Source organism: Enoplosus armatus, chromosome 16 (assembly GCF_043641665.1).
Source record: "Enoplosus armatus isolate fEnoArm2 chromosome 16, fEnoArm2.hap1, whole genome shotgun sequence".
Classification (NCBI taxonomy): Eukaryota; Metazoa; Chordata; class Actinopteri; order Centrarchiformes; family Enoplosidae; genus Enoplosus; species Enoplosus armatus.
In genome coordinates this window covers 10,030,133-10,048,491 of record NC_092195.1, presented here as the reverse complement: position 1 = coordinate 10,048,491, position 18,359 = coordinate 10,030,133, and the positions used below count along the sequence as shown (strand labels likewise).

The 18,359-nt window shown below is 41.9% G+C and overlaps 1 protein-coding gene across 2 annotated transcripts in view; it reads right to left on the bottom strand.

Annotated features, from left to right (window-relative positions):
- Positions 1-18,359, bottom strand: part of elmo1 (engulfment and cell motility 1 (ced-12 homolog, C. elegans)) — a 98,315-nt gene that overhangs the window by 19,833 nt on the left and 60,123 nt on the right. For both annotated transcript variants that reach the window (XM_070921262.1, XM_070921263.1), the window contains one exon: positions 9,450-9,586. In XM_070921262.1, coding sequence (XP_070777363.1) covers positions 9,450-9,586 — 137 coding nt within the window. The remainder of the gene's footprint in view (positions 1-9,449; positions 9,587-18,359) is intronic.

The window sequence follows — 18,359 nt, the reverse complement described above, 5'->3', positions numbered from 1 at the left end:
CCAGAACAGAAAACTATCTGTTCGTCTCCTTTCCTCATATGTGTCATCACCCTCACACTGACAGATGAAGTGTTTCAAATTAAAGCCAGATTTAAGCAGTAATACATGAAAACTGGATTATTATATGACACTAATGATAATGCCTGCAGCAGCCATATCCCAGCATGTATCCACAATAAGACACACCCACACACACCAGAGCATTTATGGAGACTTTTCATTGTCGGCAAGAAATCTAAAGTACATACTGTGTGGATTGCTGTGCACAAAAATGATCTCACATACACATATTTGTATCGCAGAAATGCACACTCACTTATCAATAAACAAACAGGACATGAATAAATGAATAGACAGATAAATAACTAAATCAAACGGCAAGAAAACTTGAGTTTACTCGTCTTTTCCCCTGCTGATTTCCAATGAGCTGCTGTGAAGATGAGACAACAGAATCATTATTTTGATACACAACAAAACAAAATGTTAGCTCTGCATCTCAGCTCATGCAACTCTGATGGTTTGATGCTAATGGCTGATGATCTCTCTGGTCTGATTAGTGAGCTTAGCTCCGGCGTTCTCAGAGTGAGTGGGCCAGCGCTGCCTGAGATCAGAGACCCCCCCCCCCCTTAGGCACACGAACAAAACCCACACTCGTGAAAAACTAATGCACAGGAAAAAAAAGAAGTATCTGCGTAGACACAAAGCTCGGCATTCACACTCTGCTCTTGCTACACACTCGTATACAAAACATGAGGGGGGGGGGGACATACAAACAAACTTATGAAACCATACACACCAATTTGTTTCCACGCAAACACATTCACGCACTGTCCGAGTGCGCATACACATGTGCAAAAACAATAAAGCAAACCTTGTTAAGGGAGTGGGAGGTGAGGCAGCCAGGCAGAAAGATATAAATAGCCTGTCTGAATTCAACAACAGAGGTGGAGGGGGGTCGAGAGACAAGAAGGAGGAGGAGAGCGCGAGAGAGAGAGAGAGAGAGAGAGAGAGAGAGAGAGAGAGAGAGAGAGAGAGAGAGAGAGAGAGAGAGAGAGAGAGAGAGAGAGAGAGAGAGAGAGAGAGAGAGAGAGAGAGAGAGAGAGAGAGAGAGCTATAAGGGAAAGAGGGAAGGAAAGAGGTACAAAAAGACAGTTGGGGAGGTAAATAAAAACAGTATGGAATAAGAAAGCAGCAGGTCTCAATGCAGAAGAGGAGATGAGTGGGGGAGGGGCTGGTTTCTTGTGTCCTGATACGAGTCATAGATGTACCGTTTCATGCAAAGCACGACAGCAGCATTCACAGTTGTTGGCATATGGCGGCGTGTGCAGCGCTTTCGCCAACTGTCCCAAGCTGCTTCCTGGAATCCAAACGTGGCAGCCACCCAAAAACCCTTTGGCACCTGCGCTCACATTATTATTGTCACATCTCTTCTGACCAAACACCAGCACCCATTTCATTAATCATGTATGCGCGCACGTTAACCTTCTGGCAAAGAAGAGGAACTGTCCTGTAGCTAAAGAGCAAGAGACAGAAATCATTTACATTGATTTGCATTAAGTGTCCTTAATTGATTTGCTGCAAGCAGCCTTAAATAAAACTGGAATAGCAGCTAAACGCCAAGTCAAAAATATTCTTGAATAGTAGCTACACACAGTGATGTGTGATAGAGTTGATGAGGAGGGTCAGTCTGCTGCTGCTGCTGCTGCTGCTGCTGCTGCTGCTGCTGCTGCTGAGGATTGCATTGTGAATAATCCCACATGGGACAGGTCAGTCTTCAACATGGTTGAACAAAGCAGATTATACTCTCCTCTGTATCACCCTTGGCCAGAACAGAAATGTCAAACACCAATAAAAAAAGGCTTTGATTTACATCTGTGCTTGGTTTATTTAGCTGAAGTGCTCGTCCGTAGTGGCTGACTGTGGAATGGGTGACCAGGTTCAAGGTCTTTTGCTCAAGGGCACTTTTACAGGACACTGATGCAGACCCAGTAACTAAGGTTCATTTTAGTGATTGAACTTGGCTTGCCATTTAGGGAACAGTATCATTAACAGGGCCGTAACTGATGTTTATTTTTACTCTTTACTCCACGTGCTTTATTAAAGGAAGAGTTCGACATTTTGGGAAATAAGCTTGTTCGATGAGAAGATTGATACTATTCTCGTATCTGTCTTTTCAATATGAAGCTAGAGCCAGTTAGTGAACATAAACACTGGATTCAGTTAGCCTGGCGCTGTCGAGAAATAGTCCAACACCCTGGTAAAACCACAGTGGGTCATTTTTACACTTTGGATTTTGAACAAATAAAACAAATGTGATATAACATGTTAATTAGTGAGCTTTAAAAAGGTGCTGGTCGGTGGATTCTTTCACCTTTGGATAAGCTGTTTCCCCTTATTTCCAGTTAAGCTAACTGTCTCGTGGCTCCATCATCATATTTGAAAAGGCAGATATGAGAGTGGTATCAAACTTCTCACCTAACTTTCTGCAGAAAATTGTGAAAAACAATTAAGCCATCACAATTTCCAAAGCTCAAGTTAACGTTTTAAAAATTGCACTGCATTCAATTTACAATGATACAAAACAGAGAAAAGCAGCAAATCCATAGATGTGAGAAGCTGGAACAAGCAAACGTTTGACATTTTGTCTTGATGAATGACTAATGGTTCATTATCAAAATTGCAGTAGAATTGTTTTGTGTCAATTGACTAACTGATTGATTCATCTACAAAAACAATTCAGCACAATCTAACATAGTGGGTCACCTCTTGGCCAAGACATAGTTCCTTCGTACAGAGGCAGGTTTAAAAGGACAGTAAGTGGAAACAATTGTACTGTGTGTTGTCCAAAACTAATGAAATCAGGTTCTGGCAGTATTTCACAGACTCCTGCTCTACAGTCTGGGCCTGACCTCACTCTAATCCTGTGTCAAACCCCTCTGGCTAAAACACTGCTTGAAGCTCATCCAAGGCTGAGAGAGGCAGTGTGGAGTGGAGGAGATCAGTAGTAGGGGCATTGAATTCCTCTGGTGACAAACAGTGGGTGTTGGTGATGTGGAGTAATCCCATTCACAACAACAAAGCCCAACCCCCCACCCCACACACACACACACACACACACACACACACACACACACACACACACACACACACACACACACACACACACACACACACACACACACACACACACACACACACACACACACACACACACACACACACACTGTACACACACTATACACTGGAATACAGATGATGCCTGGAGTGTGATGGGGGTAGGTGAACAGGGGATGTGTGTACAGTAGATGTAGGGTTTGTGAGACAGGGTGAAATTGTAATCTAGCAGATTATAGTTGTGTGACTAAGTGTGTGTGTTAATGAAAAGGCTGTGGTCTGGTTCCTTGTCTAACCTGCTTGCGCCTCGCCGAGTCTACACAGCCCCATCTGTCCCTCCTCTTTCTCTTCCGCTCTACCCCTGTCCCATCTTCTCCATCTCTCCCCTGCCTTTTCTTCTCCTCTCCATCCTCCTCCTCCCTCCTCCTCTGCAGCCAGGCAACAACACAAACAGTCCCTCTTCCTCCTTTACTACCACCTCCCCTTGCTCCATCCATCCATCCATCCATCCACGCTAATTGAGAACCACTCTCTCTTTCTCTTTCTCATTTCCATTCTGAGTACTTACATGTCACCTCCATGTTTCCAAGCGTGGTGTGATACTCTCCACAGTGGCTGATGAATGCCCGTGCTTTTTGCTAGAGAAGGAGTTCTCAGCGCCCGGCGGGAGACAGGGATGGACGGAAGGTTAGATGAGGAAGCAGATGGCTCGTTTGGAAGAGCGGTCTAGCTGATTGTGGACAGTTAGCTTTAGCGTTAGCCACAATAAAGGAAGACTCGTCTGTCAACACAGCTCGTGCACCTCCTCCTTTTGCCTTTTCCCTTCTTCCTGTCTTGGCTATTTGTTCCTTCAGGTTTCCTGTTTGATTCTGTCTTTTATTCCCTTTAAATAATAATATAAAAACTCCCCCTGTTTCTTCTTTAACTCTGTCCCCTCTACTATGATATTTCTGTATGCCTCTCTATCTGCCTTCCTCCCTCCCTCTGTGACTCTAAGAGCATCAGCCAGGCGGCTCTGCTTCGCTTATGTTGATCTCCGGGCTTATGCCCTGATTGGACACACGCCACGATCAGAGACGCCAATGGTGGTGCAGCAAGTGGATCACATGATAAGTGTGTGAGTATGTGTGTGTGTGGGGGGAAGAGAGAGAGGTTTAGACGGAGGGGGAGGGAGGGAGGGATGAGAGAAGAGGAGGAGAAGAAGGAGGAGGGGTATTGTGAGTGGCTGCAAGCCGCTACATCAGTGAGGGATTTTTTCCCCCTCCAAACGCCTGAGCAGAGAGAGATGGAGGCTTTTTCTTCTGTGGTGGGGACGTGGAGGAGGAGAAGCTCTCGGCGCAGACGTTTGGATGAAGAGACGACAGGCAGCCATACAAGACAGAGTCTCTGATAGACGCACACAAGCACTGACGCATATAAACACAAGAGTGTACACATGCAGCGGAGAAGTGGCTCCATCTTACCGAAACAGAGCCAGAGTAGTGCAGCGCAGCAGCGGTAATTGGACAGGGGTTGCTATGGAAACAGGGGAAACGGTTGCCTGACGGTCGTAGCTGTGCCCTGGGAGCATCAGACTTGCCTCCATTAAACACACACACACCTCTTGTTCTCTATAACCACGTCTTTTACTGAACACCACATTCAGAAAGCAAACGAGACAGAATCTATAGTGGCTCAACCATGATGTGTGTGTGTGTGTGTGTGTGTGGGCGCCAAAGTGCCACCGTGTTTTTAAGCTTCATTTAAGCCTCTGTGCCTTTGTCTTAAATGAGCATAAATACTTGTAAGAGGCCTGTGTGTGTGTGTGTACATGTCTTTGTGTGTGTGTGTGTGTGTGCAGGGCAGATGCTCAGTCAGCCATGAAGAGCAGATGAGAGAGCCTTCAGCGTTTAAGAAATGCTCACACACTCGCAGGCCACAGCACTGTGCACATCCATGACAACATTGATAAAAACCCGAACGAGGTGTTTTAGTATTCTACACCTCAGGATGCTCAGTGCTGTCAGTGTCGGGCAGCAACTGCAGGGAAGTGTAGCCGTACACTAGCTGTGCTTTGAAGTGGTCGCCCTCAGAATTATCCTTGACACAGCTTATTATCCTCCCACACACCCTGAAGAGGATATACTGTATGTACACGAGGAACTGAATGTATGCATTTTCACATTATAGTTACAGACTAGTCCTTTTACAACAAAGCCAGGATTATTGTTCTGGAAAGCAGGGCTGGACTCAACAAAGGGCATTTTTACGGATATTTTAACCGGTCGAGGCAGATGACCGCCCACCCAGAGCCTGGTTCTGCTCGAGGTTTCTGCTTGTTTTTCCTCGCCACTGTCGCCAAGTGCTTGCTCATAGTGGGAATTGTTGGGTCTTGGTAAATAATATTAAAAAGAGTACGCTCTAGACCTGCTCTATATGTTTATTTGTCCAGTACTGTTGGTATTTTTCAAAGACTTTTCAGATCTTGTGCCCACCAAACACCAAAGCATATTTATGTATATCATTGTGATCATCATTTTCTTCTGATGAGTAATCTCTACTTACAACTCATTCTTAATTAAGATGCCATAAAAAAAAATGTCATAGTCGACTGAGACACCAATAACCAATTACATGACTGATTGCCGAAGACGGGGCAGCTCAGCTACAAAGTTCAACAGACCAGTTTAAATGACCAATTGGTGGTAGTTAAAAGGACTATAAGTGTGTTTCAAATCAGTGGAAGTGGGATGGACAGTTTTATTATTATATATTACTGATCCGAGCCCTTTGCGACAGGGGACACTGCACCATCCATCATTAGCCGAGTCAGCACTTATTATCTTTGACATTATTCCATATTACCTTTATGGAAAGCTGCAGTTTCATCCCTTCAAGTTTTATTAGATTTTTCTACATTCCATGTATCTTCTATTCTATTCTTTTATTCATCCAAGAGAGTTATTTCTTCCCTCTTCCTAAGTTCTAATCTTGTGTCCCTGACTTAACTGTTCAGTTATCTCTTGGTGTATGCCAAATATATGTCAGAAAGTCTTTCTATTTTCTCTTCCTGTAAAATCTTTTAATACTTTAAATCTCTAATCTTGAACTTGGGGGGATTTCTGTCGGCAAAACTTTGTTTACATTTCCAAGAGAGTGTGGTTGTGCTCTAATTTACTGCTATTACAATTTGTTATTATCATTTGTTATTTATTTATGACTTCACTTGGACATATGTGATTTGCATCCCCTCATTTAATTACTCACTTTACTGACCCTGTAAAAGACTTAAAACAAATTTTCCTCTTCTTCTCATTACTAATATTCTGTCGTTTTCACTTGCTCACGATAATGCTCAGGATTTTGTGGGATTTACACTGAGCTTTCCCAGCATGCATTTTTGGGACTTCTTCCTCCTCTCTATGTTCCAGACATTTTGTTTCATGAAATGTGCATTCAATGACTGTTTCAGCTACAGATAAACAACTTAAGTTTCTTGTTGACAGAACTGTGTAGAAAACGACAACTTTCCGACACCATCAGAGTGGCTGGCGTCACGAGAGTGTGTCTAAATTCATAGCGGATACAAACTGAGACTCGGCATTAGAGGCTGGAAGCGCAGAGTTCCACATGCACCATTTAGCTGATATGAAGCCCTTGAGACCAAACAGTCTTGCTATCGACAAGCTGCTGCTGAATTTCAAACTCCCAAGGTACTGTGTGATGAAAGATGAGGTCGGGGAGGGAAGAGGGGGAGAAGGAAGGGAAGCATCATCTATCCCAACTCAATCGAAACTGACTCTCGCCTTCAAGGGAGGGGTGTGAAGGATGGGATTGGATAATAAGATCGCTTCCTAGGGGAGGTGTGTGTATGCTATGTGTGTGTTGAATTCTCCCTCAAGATGAACTAGAAATACAGCTGAACATGAGAGATGTGGTAGTCATACCAAGCCTATTAGAGATGGTCACATCACCCCTGGTTTAAATCTATCGTTAAATAAACTCAAAGTTTCAGCTTATTATTACAATCATCATCAGACTAACATGACAAATTATTACTGTGTCACACTGAAAATGTCCTTTTCTCAGCTCTCATTCATAAAACAGAAAATAAAAATCATGCTCAGAAGTCACTCCACTGCCAAAGGGTGTTTTTAAATGTAAAAACACAGATGGTGATGAGGATTTCAATAGACTGTAGGTGGATTTAACATTTATTCAACAACGGCTACAGAAGATGACTAGATTTGTCTGCTTTTCATCTTGACAACAATATGTTATGACTCCTCCTGCAGTAGATCAAAATGCTGTACCAAGTCTCAAAAAAACAACAACAAATACATTTTTCATATCACTCCGTTAGTTGAGCGCTCGACTTTACTTGCAATCTTGCATCCGAGCGCCAATCCTGTTTGTAATGACAGACTGGCTTATGAAACCCACACTGCTGTCTTCCATCATTTAACTCCCAGCAAAATAACAGAGGATGATGCAACTCACTTCATTTATGCACATGAACCATCACTCCATTCACAAACAAAAAATACGATGTGCAAATTTAATTTGGGGATGGCTGGAGGCTGAATGAGCAATTACAGTGTCACCTTAGTCGTGTGACATATTGGACCAAGAGGAGAGCAGCTGCAGAGCACATGTAGAGGTGAGGACTGGCTCATTCACGTGTGAGGAAATATCAAAGCCAGGAAATATGAGTAGAGGATTTGGACCACAACAAAACATTATGTAAACAGTGAGTTAGGGTGACACAGGGTGGCTTGTAGCTTGTGTCTGTTAGGTGTTTGACTCCACAAGATAATCATAATTTGTTTGACAAATCAGGGAAAAGAGATACGGCATCTGTAGACTGTTACATCTGATGCCCAATTGAATACACAACACACAATATCTGTCATAAACACTTCATTACTATCACCGTCTGGCAGTGCGCACACACACACACACACACACACACACACACACACATATATTTCCTGTGTGAGCCAACTCTACATGAGCTCCAAATGAAGATGTAGTAGCTTAATCAGTGGCTCAGCCAATGGAGGCAGCTAATGTTTCATATCAGAGAGAAAAAGAAAAGCAATGTAGGAAAAATTTTAGATCTAAAAAGCCCCCCCGAGATGTGTACGCTGTTCCCTCTCTCAATCTGCCCCCTTAAAAAGGAAACGCCTAAAGCATGTTTATCTGTGCAAACAGGAAAAAAACATTTCCATGTCTTTGCACCTTAACCAGGCCTGTTATTTGCATGGGATCTCAACAATACCATGCTAATAACTAACATAATTTGAGATATGATTGAGACTGTTGTAATTAAGAGTTGAGCTGTGTGACTGCGCTTCCTGCCAGCGTCTACAACAGAAAGTCAATGAAGCATGGCACAAATCCTACTGGGCCATCATTCTGCATGAGGTTCACATTAATATAGCAAAATTGCCCCATTCAGGCAAAGCATCATCATCCATTAAAAAACTGTCCAAGACTATCAAACAAATTTAAACTGTTTTTGTTTGATAAGACCATGTATATCTGTCGCTCAAATGTATATGATGTATATGCACGCCATAATTTTATCACATGTGTGATCAGTAATCAAGCCTATAATGTTATTATACAAGTATACATGGATCAGAGACCAATGAAATGCCACCATTTCAAAATTCTTCATAAATATGTTTTGACAATTTTATAAAGTTCTCATTCATAAAAACAATATTTAGGTGTATAAATGGGCTTGCCCCAAATATAATCAGTCAACTGATGAAAAAATAATATAATAGCATAGTACTAGTGCTACTACCACCAAGACCGGCATCAGCTGTTTTCCATCAAATATGAAAACATTCACTTTTCAGTATTTTCAACGGTAGATGTCACATTTTGCATTTCAAAAGTAATTAATGCCATGAATTCTTCTGATGTTGCAGCTTCATGAGTTCAGTTCTTTTAATGTTCTTGATTAGTCAAAGACATGAGCTGTGTCCCAAATCCCAAATCCACTTGAAATTATAAACAAAACTGGGACTTTGAAAAAGTTACTGCCAATTTCAAATTTGGAAACTTTTAAAAACTGTTTATGGAGCTGTCTCATCTGTATCTACAATGTGTTTTAACTGTTTCCAGCTGTGAGGAGTCCATCAACATCACATTCAAAAATCAAACAAATTTAGCATTCATACTGGCATCAAGTGCACTTACTTCTGTCACTTTTCCAGTTTGAATGCACAACAAACTCAAAACCTAGTTACAATTAATATGTAGCATGAAAATGGGACACAGTGATGTTATTTTTATTCATCTCAACCTCCCATCTCCCTAAAAGACACACATGCAGCTTGTACCTTGTTGAAGTCTTCACTTGTGGCTCTCATCTCCTTCCAGGTTTTGTTGAGCAGCTGGATGCAGATGCAGAAGAATTCCTCAAAGGAGCGATCGTGGGTGAAGAACATGGGGTGGAAGTCGTGGCAGTTTTCACTGGCTGTGGACACAAGAGAGAGAGACAGGTTGTCACCTACACTAAAGCAGCAGCAACCCATTTTATGGTGAGACTTAATTTGACATGAAATAATAAAATTACTTTGCATTTAAGTCATAGAAATCTGTAACCATGAATGTCATGAATAATGTTCTAATGGGTGTAAAAATACCTAGTATTAATTTGTAATTATTCAGCTAAAACCAGTACTTATTGGTGTTTACTAAGTATGTTGTAGGTAAGTATGATGAGTTTACTGCTCGTAAATTAGCTGTCTGAGGCTAATGTGTTGCTAATACAGCATTCTATTACTGTTATTTTACTGTTGAGATAACTTATATATTTTACTCTTTTTAGTTTTACTCTTGTAGACTCTATGTGAATATCTAGATTAATGACTGTGTTTTATTTCCTATGGGGACTAACTGTTCATTTGAACATCCAGTACCACTGGGGATACTTGAAGACAGTGTAAACAACAAATTTGTCGATACTTTTGTGAATCCACTTTTCCTAATACGTTTGGTTTAACTCTTGTTTATGCTATTTTATCTTGTTAATCACTATCATTGAATTTGTTGTCCAATACTGTGTTCACAGATTTACAATTGCTTCCAGTAAAAATCTCTGCAGATCTGTAGAAAGGCAAAACAATGGACATAAGCAATTTCTATCAATTTATCTAATGACAACAAACTCAACATCTGAGCTCCATCAATCTAATACCAATAAGCCCGTTCCTGACTCACATCCATTACATGTCCACATACACCGACACATCGATGAAAGAACAGCCAGTTGGCCGGCAAAGGTCCATTTACTTTTTACTTTCCTCCTCCGTTGAGTGACTCATGCCATATTGTGGCCTTCAATTTGTAATTGGGCATAAGGAATGTGGCCCCTTAGCCAGGACCTGAACACCTGACTAACGCCCCCCCACCCCCCACCCCACCACCAAATAACGCTGCAGAAATGTTCAAAAGTGACACATATTTAATGATCATACATGATCATTCTGACACTTCAAAGAGTCAAAGAGTAAATCCTCAGGCCTCTGCATGCTAGATTCATATTCAAAATATGACACTTTCCAGAAGATGAGGAGTACAGAGTAGTACGAGATGTGACGGACTATTCATGGGAGATAATCTAACTGGCCTGGGAGGGATTTCTGATTTCTGCATTACAGACATGGCAGGAAGTTAATGTGTTTATAGGTTATTTCATAGAAACAGCCACTGAGAATGAGATACAGTTCCCTCACGATGCAAGGCTGTGTGTTATTGAAAATTTAGCTCCTCATCAACTTCAAACACAAAATATCCCTTGGAGACAAACTGTGACCAACAAACTCTGTTCCAACTGGATTAAGTTGAGATTTTTCATTTTCCAAAGCCAGAGGTGACTTATTTTCTTCATTAGCAGTGCACTGAAGCGTTTCAATCCCCACTATTTGTGTGAGAGTGTGTTTGAAAGAATGAGAGGAAAGATGGAAAGCCAGGGCTCCTGAGTGCCCCAACCATATTAACCAAGAGGTAGAATAACAAGGCTTGACATTCATTTGAACTAAATTCATCTCCCTCTTGTCTTCGTGGTAAGATGAGTGGCGGCCTTGAGCCAAAGGTTGGTACATTTAGAGAGTTTCCGAGCATAGCAGCGGGGCATTGGCCACCACAAGCAGCCATGAAATTAGATGGAAGGGGTCAGGCAGCAATTGAAACTTCACAGTATAATGAGTGATGCCCGCAGGCCATGGGCACAGCGACCTGGGCCTTGATTTGGAGCGATGGACGTAAGATTAAGGGGAGGGTGAGGTGGGGAAATCCGGGGGGGGATGTGCTACTGGTTCTGGGTAGTCAATCAGGAAACTAATGGAGGTGAGCCAAAACAGATGCTGACTGGGTGCTTAGTCAACAGTACATTGCCCTCAGGGACAGAAAAAAAACAACAGGGAAGAGATGAAAAAGAAAGGGTGAATTTAAAAAACAAAGATTCTTCCTGAACTGGTAAAAGTTGTCGGGCAGGTTGACGTTTGGAGTGACCTCTGTGCTAAATGGGCTGTTTATTGATAGGACCAACAAGACTCTGAGGTGGCAAGGGGAGGAGAATTACATGTCAAGGCTTATTTGGGAGATACAGACAGTGAGTAGTCTCATGTGGCTCTGCAGAAATTTCTCCATCCTGAGGTTTTGCAAGGCATGCTGAGTTGCAGACAGTTTTATTGCCTCTCGCAGGGCTCAGCAGGACCTAAAGCAGCACAGCGACGACGAAAAGAAAACACACTATAGTGTGTTGATGCTCAGAGTAGTTCACAAACAGTTTTCTGCATTGTAATACTCATATTGCAAACTTACCCAAATGGTTACAGAGTGTGGATCACTGAATATTTCATCAAACAAACATAATTCATCCAGGCTGAGGAAATAATTTAAGAGGGGAAATCTGGGTGCAGCTGCTCTGCATTTTAGCAGGCTCCTCAGATGAAAACACAACAGTATGGGGTGTAATACTTATATAAAAATCTAAATATGGTATTGAACATATAGCATAGTCCATATTAGGACAGTGTTGTCTATAGTTTTCATACTACTGCAGCACAATACATTTCAAATGACTGGTACACATCTCATTTTTACCCTTGAGGGTTTGTATTGAAAGGGCTGCGGTTTCTACATTGGTTCATTACATCTTGATGCAAACTCCCTCAAATTAAAGCTGAAAGTCAGCTCTTCAACCGCATAGTTGCAGTTCCATTTCAAATTTGATGCACTGAAACACAGAGGAAACAACAGACAGACTTAAAGACTGCACTAAATTTCCATGAGCCTTTAAGTTTAAGTTTGAATGTATGATTTTTATGGAGTCCACATGGAGGGAAATAAAAATCAGCAATTGAATACAGTACTTCCTTTTTCAGCATTGCAGCTGCTTTCCAGCCAGCTGAAATGTCACAACTGAATCATTCTCACCGCTGCACAAATGCACTTAAAATGATCCGCCTGAACGGACATGGCACTGTGTGAGTGCAAAGTTATGTTACTGTGATTAGGTAACTATTGCTTTAAGCCTTACCAGCCTTAAACCGGCTTTGGGGTTTTTTTTTTTTTTTTTTTACCAGAGTGATGCTTCAACATTATTCTGACTGACACTGAAGCTGCAATGATGAAATAAAAACATCTGCTATACAATAAAAATACTGAAGCACCCATCACACTGACTGATGGGGCTTAGTAGCTGGATTGGCTGTACTGAAGGTCTGTATTAAAGGAAAAAAAAAAGAAACACCAAGCTCCTCGCTATTCTTGCCCCAAATCGTTAGGCTGCACACGACCTTAATCTGCGGCTCTGTGTATGTAAAACTGACAACAGGGAACCATTAGGAAACTACTGTCTTCACATTAAGAGCTCTGGACAAGTGAGACTACCTCATAACAATGTCTTTATATAGGAGGACAAATGGGTGAGAGACTTACAGCATTACTCAATAGTCTGAGAAAGAAATAGAGGAGAAAAAGATACAGAATACAAGAGAGGACAACTTTAACTTTCAGAGTTATTGTGTCTTTAGCAGTGACAGTGTGAGCATATCCATGATTGAAAAGACTGAAATTAAAAGTAACAGATAGAAAATTGACTTTAGACTTTTGACTGAACAGTGACGTAGATGAAGCTAACACAGTTTCAGCAAAAATCACACCTTATTGACTATATACTTCACTTTTACTGTCCACCATTTTATTTTAATTTTATCTGAATATGTATAATGTATAACGTGAAATTTACACAATATATAGTGCCCTCAAAAATCCCCACCTTGGAACCACTAAAGTAGCGTCCATGGCATGTACACTTCTTTCTACTAACAATCCCATAATCCAGTGCATTGCATTTTATAGATCCACAAATTACAGTTGTGAGACGCTACACCCGTCAGTGATGATGCAAAATGATGATGACTGATGAAATCTCAATTCACTGCTCAGAGAGAGCAGCGCTGCAATAGTTTTCTTCCATTATGAGTCAAGCTATATTCTACCAGCACTTTTGTCTGGTCTTTTTTCCATTGCCCTCGCCACTTTAAATTCAATGTAAAAATAAATAGATATCGAAAACTACATCATGCCATGACCCATGTCCCTAAAACAGCTAAGAAACCTGAGGCTAAGCACTTCTGAACCGTTGTGAACTGGACTCTTATTTGGTTGAAACGGGTTACGTAAAAAACCTCTTCTTTCTTCCTTCCTTCCGCTGAGAAACAGCCTTCTCTCCCACAGGCAGGCTAACATGGTCATGGAGATGTGGAGGATGGCTGGACACATCAAGTGCCTGAGGAGTCTGACACTTTTCGATGGATGAGTCACACACACACACACACACACACACACACACACACACACACACACACACACACACACACACACACACACACACACACACACACACACACACACACACACACACACACACACACTGCTTGTAGTTGGATGACACGCCATGAAACAGCAGGGAAGATATGAACTCTCTCTCAATTTAAGTCACAATTTACGACTCTTTGTGGCCCAGCATATGGGTCCACAGCAGACAATTTAGATGGATGGAAAATGGGGCTGTAATGAGTTTTCTTTGTCCTGTATGCTTTTCATCCATCTGCACAGCCAGATGTTCAGTGTCTGTGCCACCCATAAAGAAGGTAACAGGACACTGTGATGACCAGTTTAGGTTATGCCGGACCATATGCCCACATGGATCAGCAGAACTCGATGCTCTGTGGTGCAATACTTTATGACCATGTGTCACTACAAAATGATGACAAATAGATATGATTTGGTGGCAGAACTTGTTTCCTTTGTTGTGACACAAAAATGTTTATTTGTTCTTGAGAGAACTACTATACAACATCCCCCCTGGACATGACAGGGAGTATGTGTTTTGGACACTTCAACATGACGTGAGGTATCAACTTTCAAATTAAGTTACTTCTGATGCAGAACAAGAATCTCTTGCCCATACTAACGCTGCATTCACACAATGATAGCAAAATGAGTGTTCATGCATTTTTTCTCAGATGGTTACCCTCACTGCTAGCCTTGTAGTCACATCATTTATATAGCCTACTTTTGCTCTGTTATGTACGGTTCATTGACGTGAATCCACAGACAAACAAATGTTGTGTAGCTCCTTTTAAATGAGCTGAATCGATTGTATTAGTGTTGGATTTTAGGTAGATGTAACTGCCCGTTTGAAGACACGTATGTAAGACTATCCACTGTCACAGTTAGAAATAAATTCACAATATTTATGACTCAGAGTTACAACTCGGGAGGCTGATGTCTTTCCGCCTCGGTTGCTCGTGATTACGGTCTGAACAGTATGATGTGAACGTGTCATAAGCTCTGTAGGCAGAGAGGAGTTCCAAGTCATTGGTTGAAGACTAAATTAGACACATTGGTACAGCGATGTTCCACAACATCACACAATATCATCATGACGGCAAGGCAACTCAGAGGGTGTACAGAGTTCTTTTCTCCTCTCATTTTCTCTCCATCCATCTATCTCCTGGGATGTGAGTGGCTGGGCTGAGGTCAGGGGTCACCGTCATCTCTCTGGAGTGAATATGCGACTCAGTTCATGTGTATGTGAATGCGAGTGCGACTGAGTGTGGGACAGCTGTCGCCTGTCACACTCTCATCAAAATCCATTCAACGTGAGGGCTCTGAGGGCTCTGTGACGTCAACTAAAGAGCTAATTACTCAACCGGCCACCACACGGTTGAGTTCGGGAGAAGAGCGGTGACTAAGCGTGTGTGTTAAAAGTTTATGTGTGTGCAGCTGTGTGTCTGTTTGTGTATCTCTGTGTATGTGTGAGAGAAAGAGAGAGAGACGTGACATCTGTCAAGGTCCAGTGTGTATTTGCTTGTGTGTATGTGTGTCCATGAGTGTGCGCAAAGTAAGCGAAACAACCCCCAGAGTCACCTTGCAGCTATGCCACATGATGAATACACAGCGAAAAGTGTCATCCTCACTCTAATTACAATACCAGCATGCCCTGATGTCCAACTGTGACAAGGGGAGAGAGAGAGTGTGTGTGTGTGTGTGTGTGTGTGTGTGTGTGTGTGTGTGTGTGTGTGTGTGTGTGTTTGCGTGTGTGTGTCCAGCGAGCAGCGTCAGCACCATCTTTTTCCGGTCCAGTCACTGTTTGCGTGTGTGCAGGATGCCAAGGCAGCAGGTACACACAGATGCAGACTGCGGCTGGCTGGATGACTTAGCAGGCTGACTGTGTGCTTCTCATGCTACAGCAAACAACACCACAGCATCAATGTACAGACACTGGTAATGTGTATGTATATATACATATATATATACATAAGGCTCAAATAAGCTTATAGTAATGTCATTTATCAAAGCAAACCAAATCTAATTACCGTCATCTTCACTGACTGTCATACTCAGAGTGGGTAAGATCTTCCTTCACTTCAACATGTCTCCAGTAACAACGCTGAGCTGTGCAGCAATTCTGTCACAGTGGCCAAAATTGCAGGTTACGAGCCCAGAAAGACTTCTTTTGCATGCTCAATTATAAAATTCTAAAGAAAAGACTGTAACTCTTTGTTTCCACAATTTGAGCCAATATGTCATGTCACAAAATAATTTTCTTGCCTTAATTGTGTGCAGGTAGCTGGCCGGGAAAAACTCTAGGCTCATCATGTGCCATGGTCTCACAAACATAGAATCCTGAAAACGTTTTCCAGCATATGCGCCCACTTTTTTTTTTAAATAAATGGGGCGCCATCTTGGAATATGGTCTGTAGTTCTCATACATAAATACACCCATGGGTTCAACACCTTAAGGGACGATTCATACAGAGACTCAGTTGGCCAAACAGATATCAAATTGGCTAGCAATGCGGGAACCACTTCAGTACTTGAGTTCCACAGGGAACCTAATTAGCTTACAAGCTAATAAACAACTTGCTAGCCCTGTTAGGGTATTCTGGGCCAAATATGTCACCTCAAAACGTAATGTCTCAGTTTTTTGGGGTTTGGAATCTGTGAAATGTGAAATGATAAATCAGTTAATGTTTGGCCCACATCAGCAGGGCTGCTGGCTTGTACTCGCTCTAAAAATATGAGTATCGTTTGAAAGTAATGATCATTAAATAAAGATGCCAAAAGAATGAGGTCACTGGTTCAAGTTGAAATGAGGGATAAAAAAAAAAAAACAGGCATGGGAGAGAGCTGTATAATGCTTCACAAAATGAACTATTTGTCCACAGGATTGAATTTGCTTTCACTTATTTTGAGTTTATTTACACCAAGTATTTCATTCCAGGGAGGAAGAGAAGCATAAGAAGGACCGTGATTAGATGAGGATGAAAACTCAAAGGGAAAAGTCAAAGCCTTATTTCCTCTGTGGTTTCTAATTATGTAACTAAACCATTTTAGCATGCAGAGGCCCCAACAATGGTCAAGATGCATTAGAGGACAGAGGGAGAGCGAGGGATAGCAGAACAGCAGATGGAGAGAAGGGAAAATAAGACAGAGGGAGGCATGCAGCGAATCCATCAGCGCTATGGACTGAGACACGCATCCAACACATTTAGCAGTACATCTGCTCTCACAGACTCCTATTTTCTCAAATACAATAAGGCTTGTGCAAATGCATCTAGCTGTAAGCATTCTATCAAGTCAGAGCTGCCCCAGGTTGCATTTATTAAAAACACAAAACACAACTCGCATCTTCCTTATCTCAACACATCAGATATGGCGGCTACAGTACGGACTATAATAAGCACCTCGTGCCAGATTCTTCTGGAGGAAAAGCTCAAATCAGACAGTGTGAGTCATGCTCACACACACACACACACACACACACACAATCTGTCCGACTTTGCCCAAATGCAGGAACAGAATTGTTTAATCACAACAACAACAGAAAATTCTCCAGCTTACATGCACATATGTGCACATGCACATGGAATCACACAAACACAGCCTGTGTATGTGCATACATGTTAATTATATATACTACAAAAATAATACACAGGTATTATTATAAACCAGTTAAAATTAGACTATTTACATTGTATTTACATTGTCCTTTATTTGTCACTACTTTTGTGTGTCCAGATTTGTTCCGTTCTGTATCTATCTCTGTATCAAACTATATAAAAAGGAATTTTACTACAGTAAACAACTTCTATGAGCTTCCTCAGCAAGGACTTTCATCAACTACAGTGTTTATATGTGCGTCTGTAGCCTAGTGTTCGGTCTGATTTCATCTTTGACAAGGTCGGCTAGTAAGGGGCCTTTCGGGGAAACAGCTTGAGTTTGTTAAGAGGACAGTGTATAGTTTCTGCAAAAAGAAGTTTGAGTGTGTAAGTGAGGGGGACGGTTTGGTGAGATAGGAAATTATATCCAAGGAGCTCCTTGGAGAAAACATGCAAGTAAAAAGAGAGTGGCAGCACTGTCATCGGCTGGGTGGTGTTTCATCCACCGCACCACTTCAGTCCACCAAGAGTCGCTGAGAGCTGACAGGAGTGTCTGAAAAACACCAAGGATGCTCAAAACCTGAGATTCTCAAGCACCCATCTGTCAAGTTTGTTGTTATTTGTGCACTCCAATTTAAAAAACCTTTTGCTGGTGTATGCCTGAGGCTACGAAGTGGAAAACCCTGAAGAACGCTCCCCCTTTGACACAAGGCTGCAACTGACAACAGCGTGAAGTGGCTGCTGACTGCCAAATAGATCCTCATGTCACGACTTGAGGGATACTTGGAA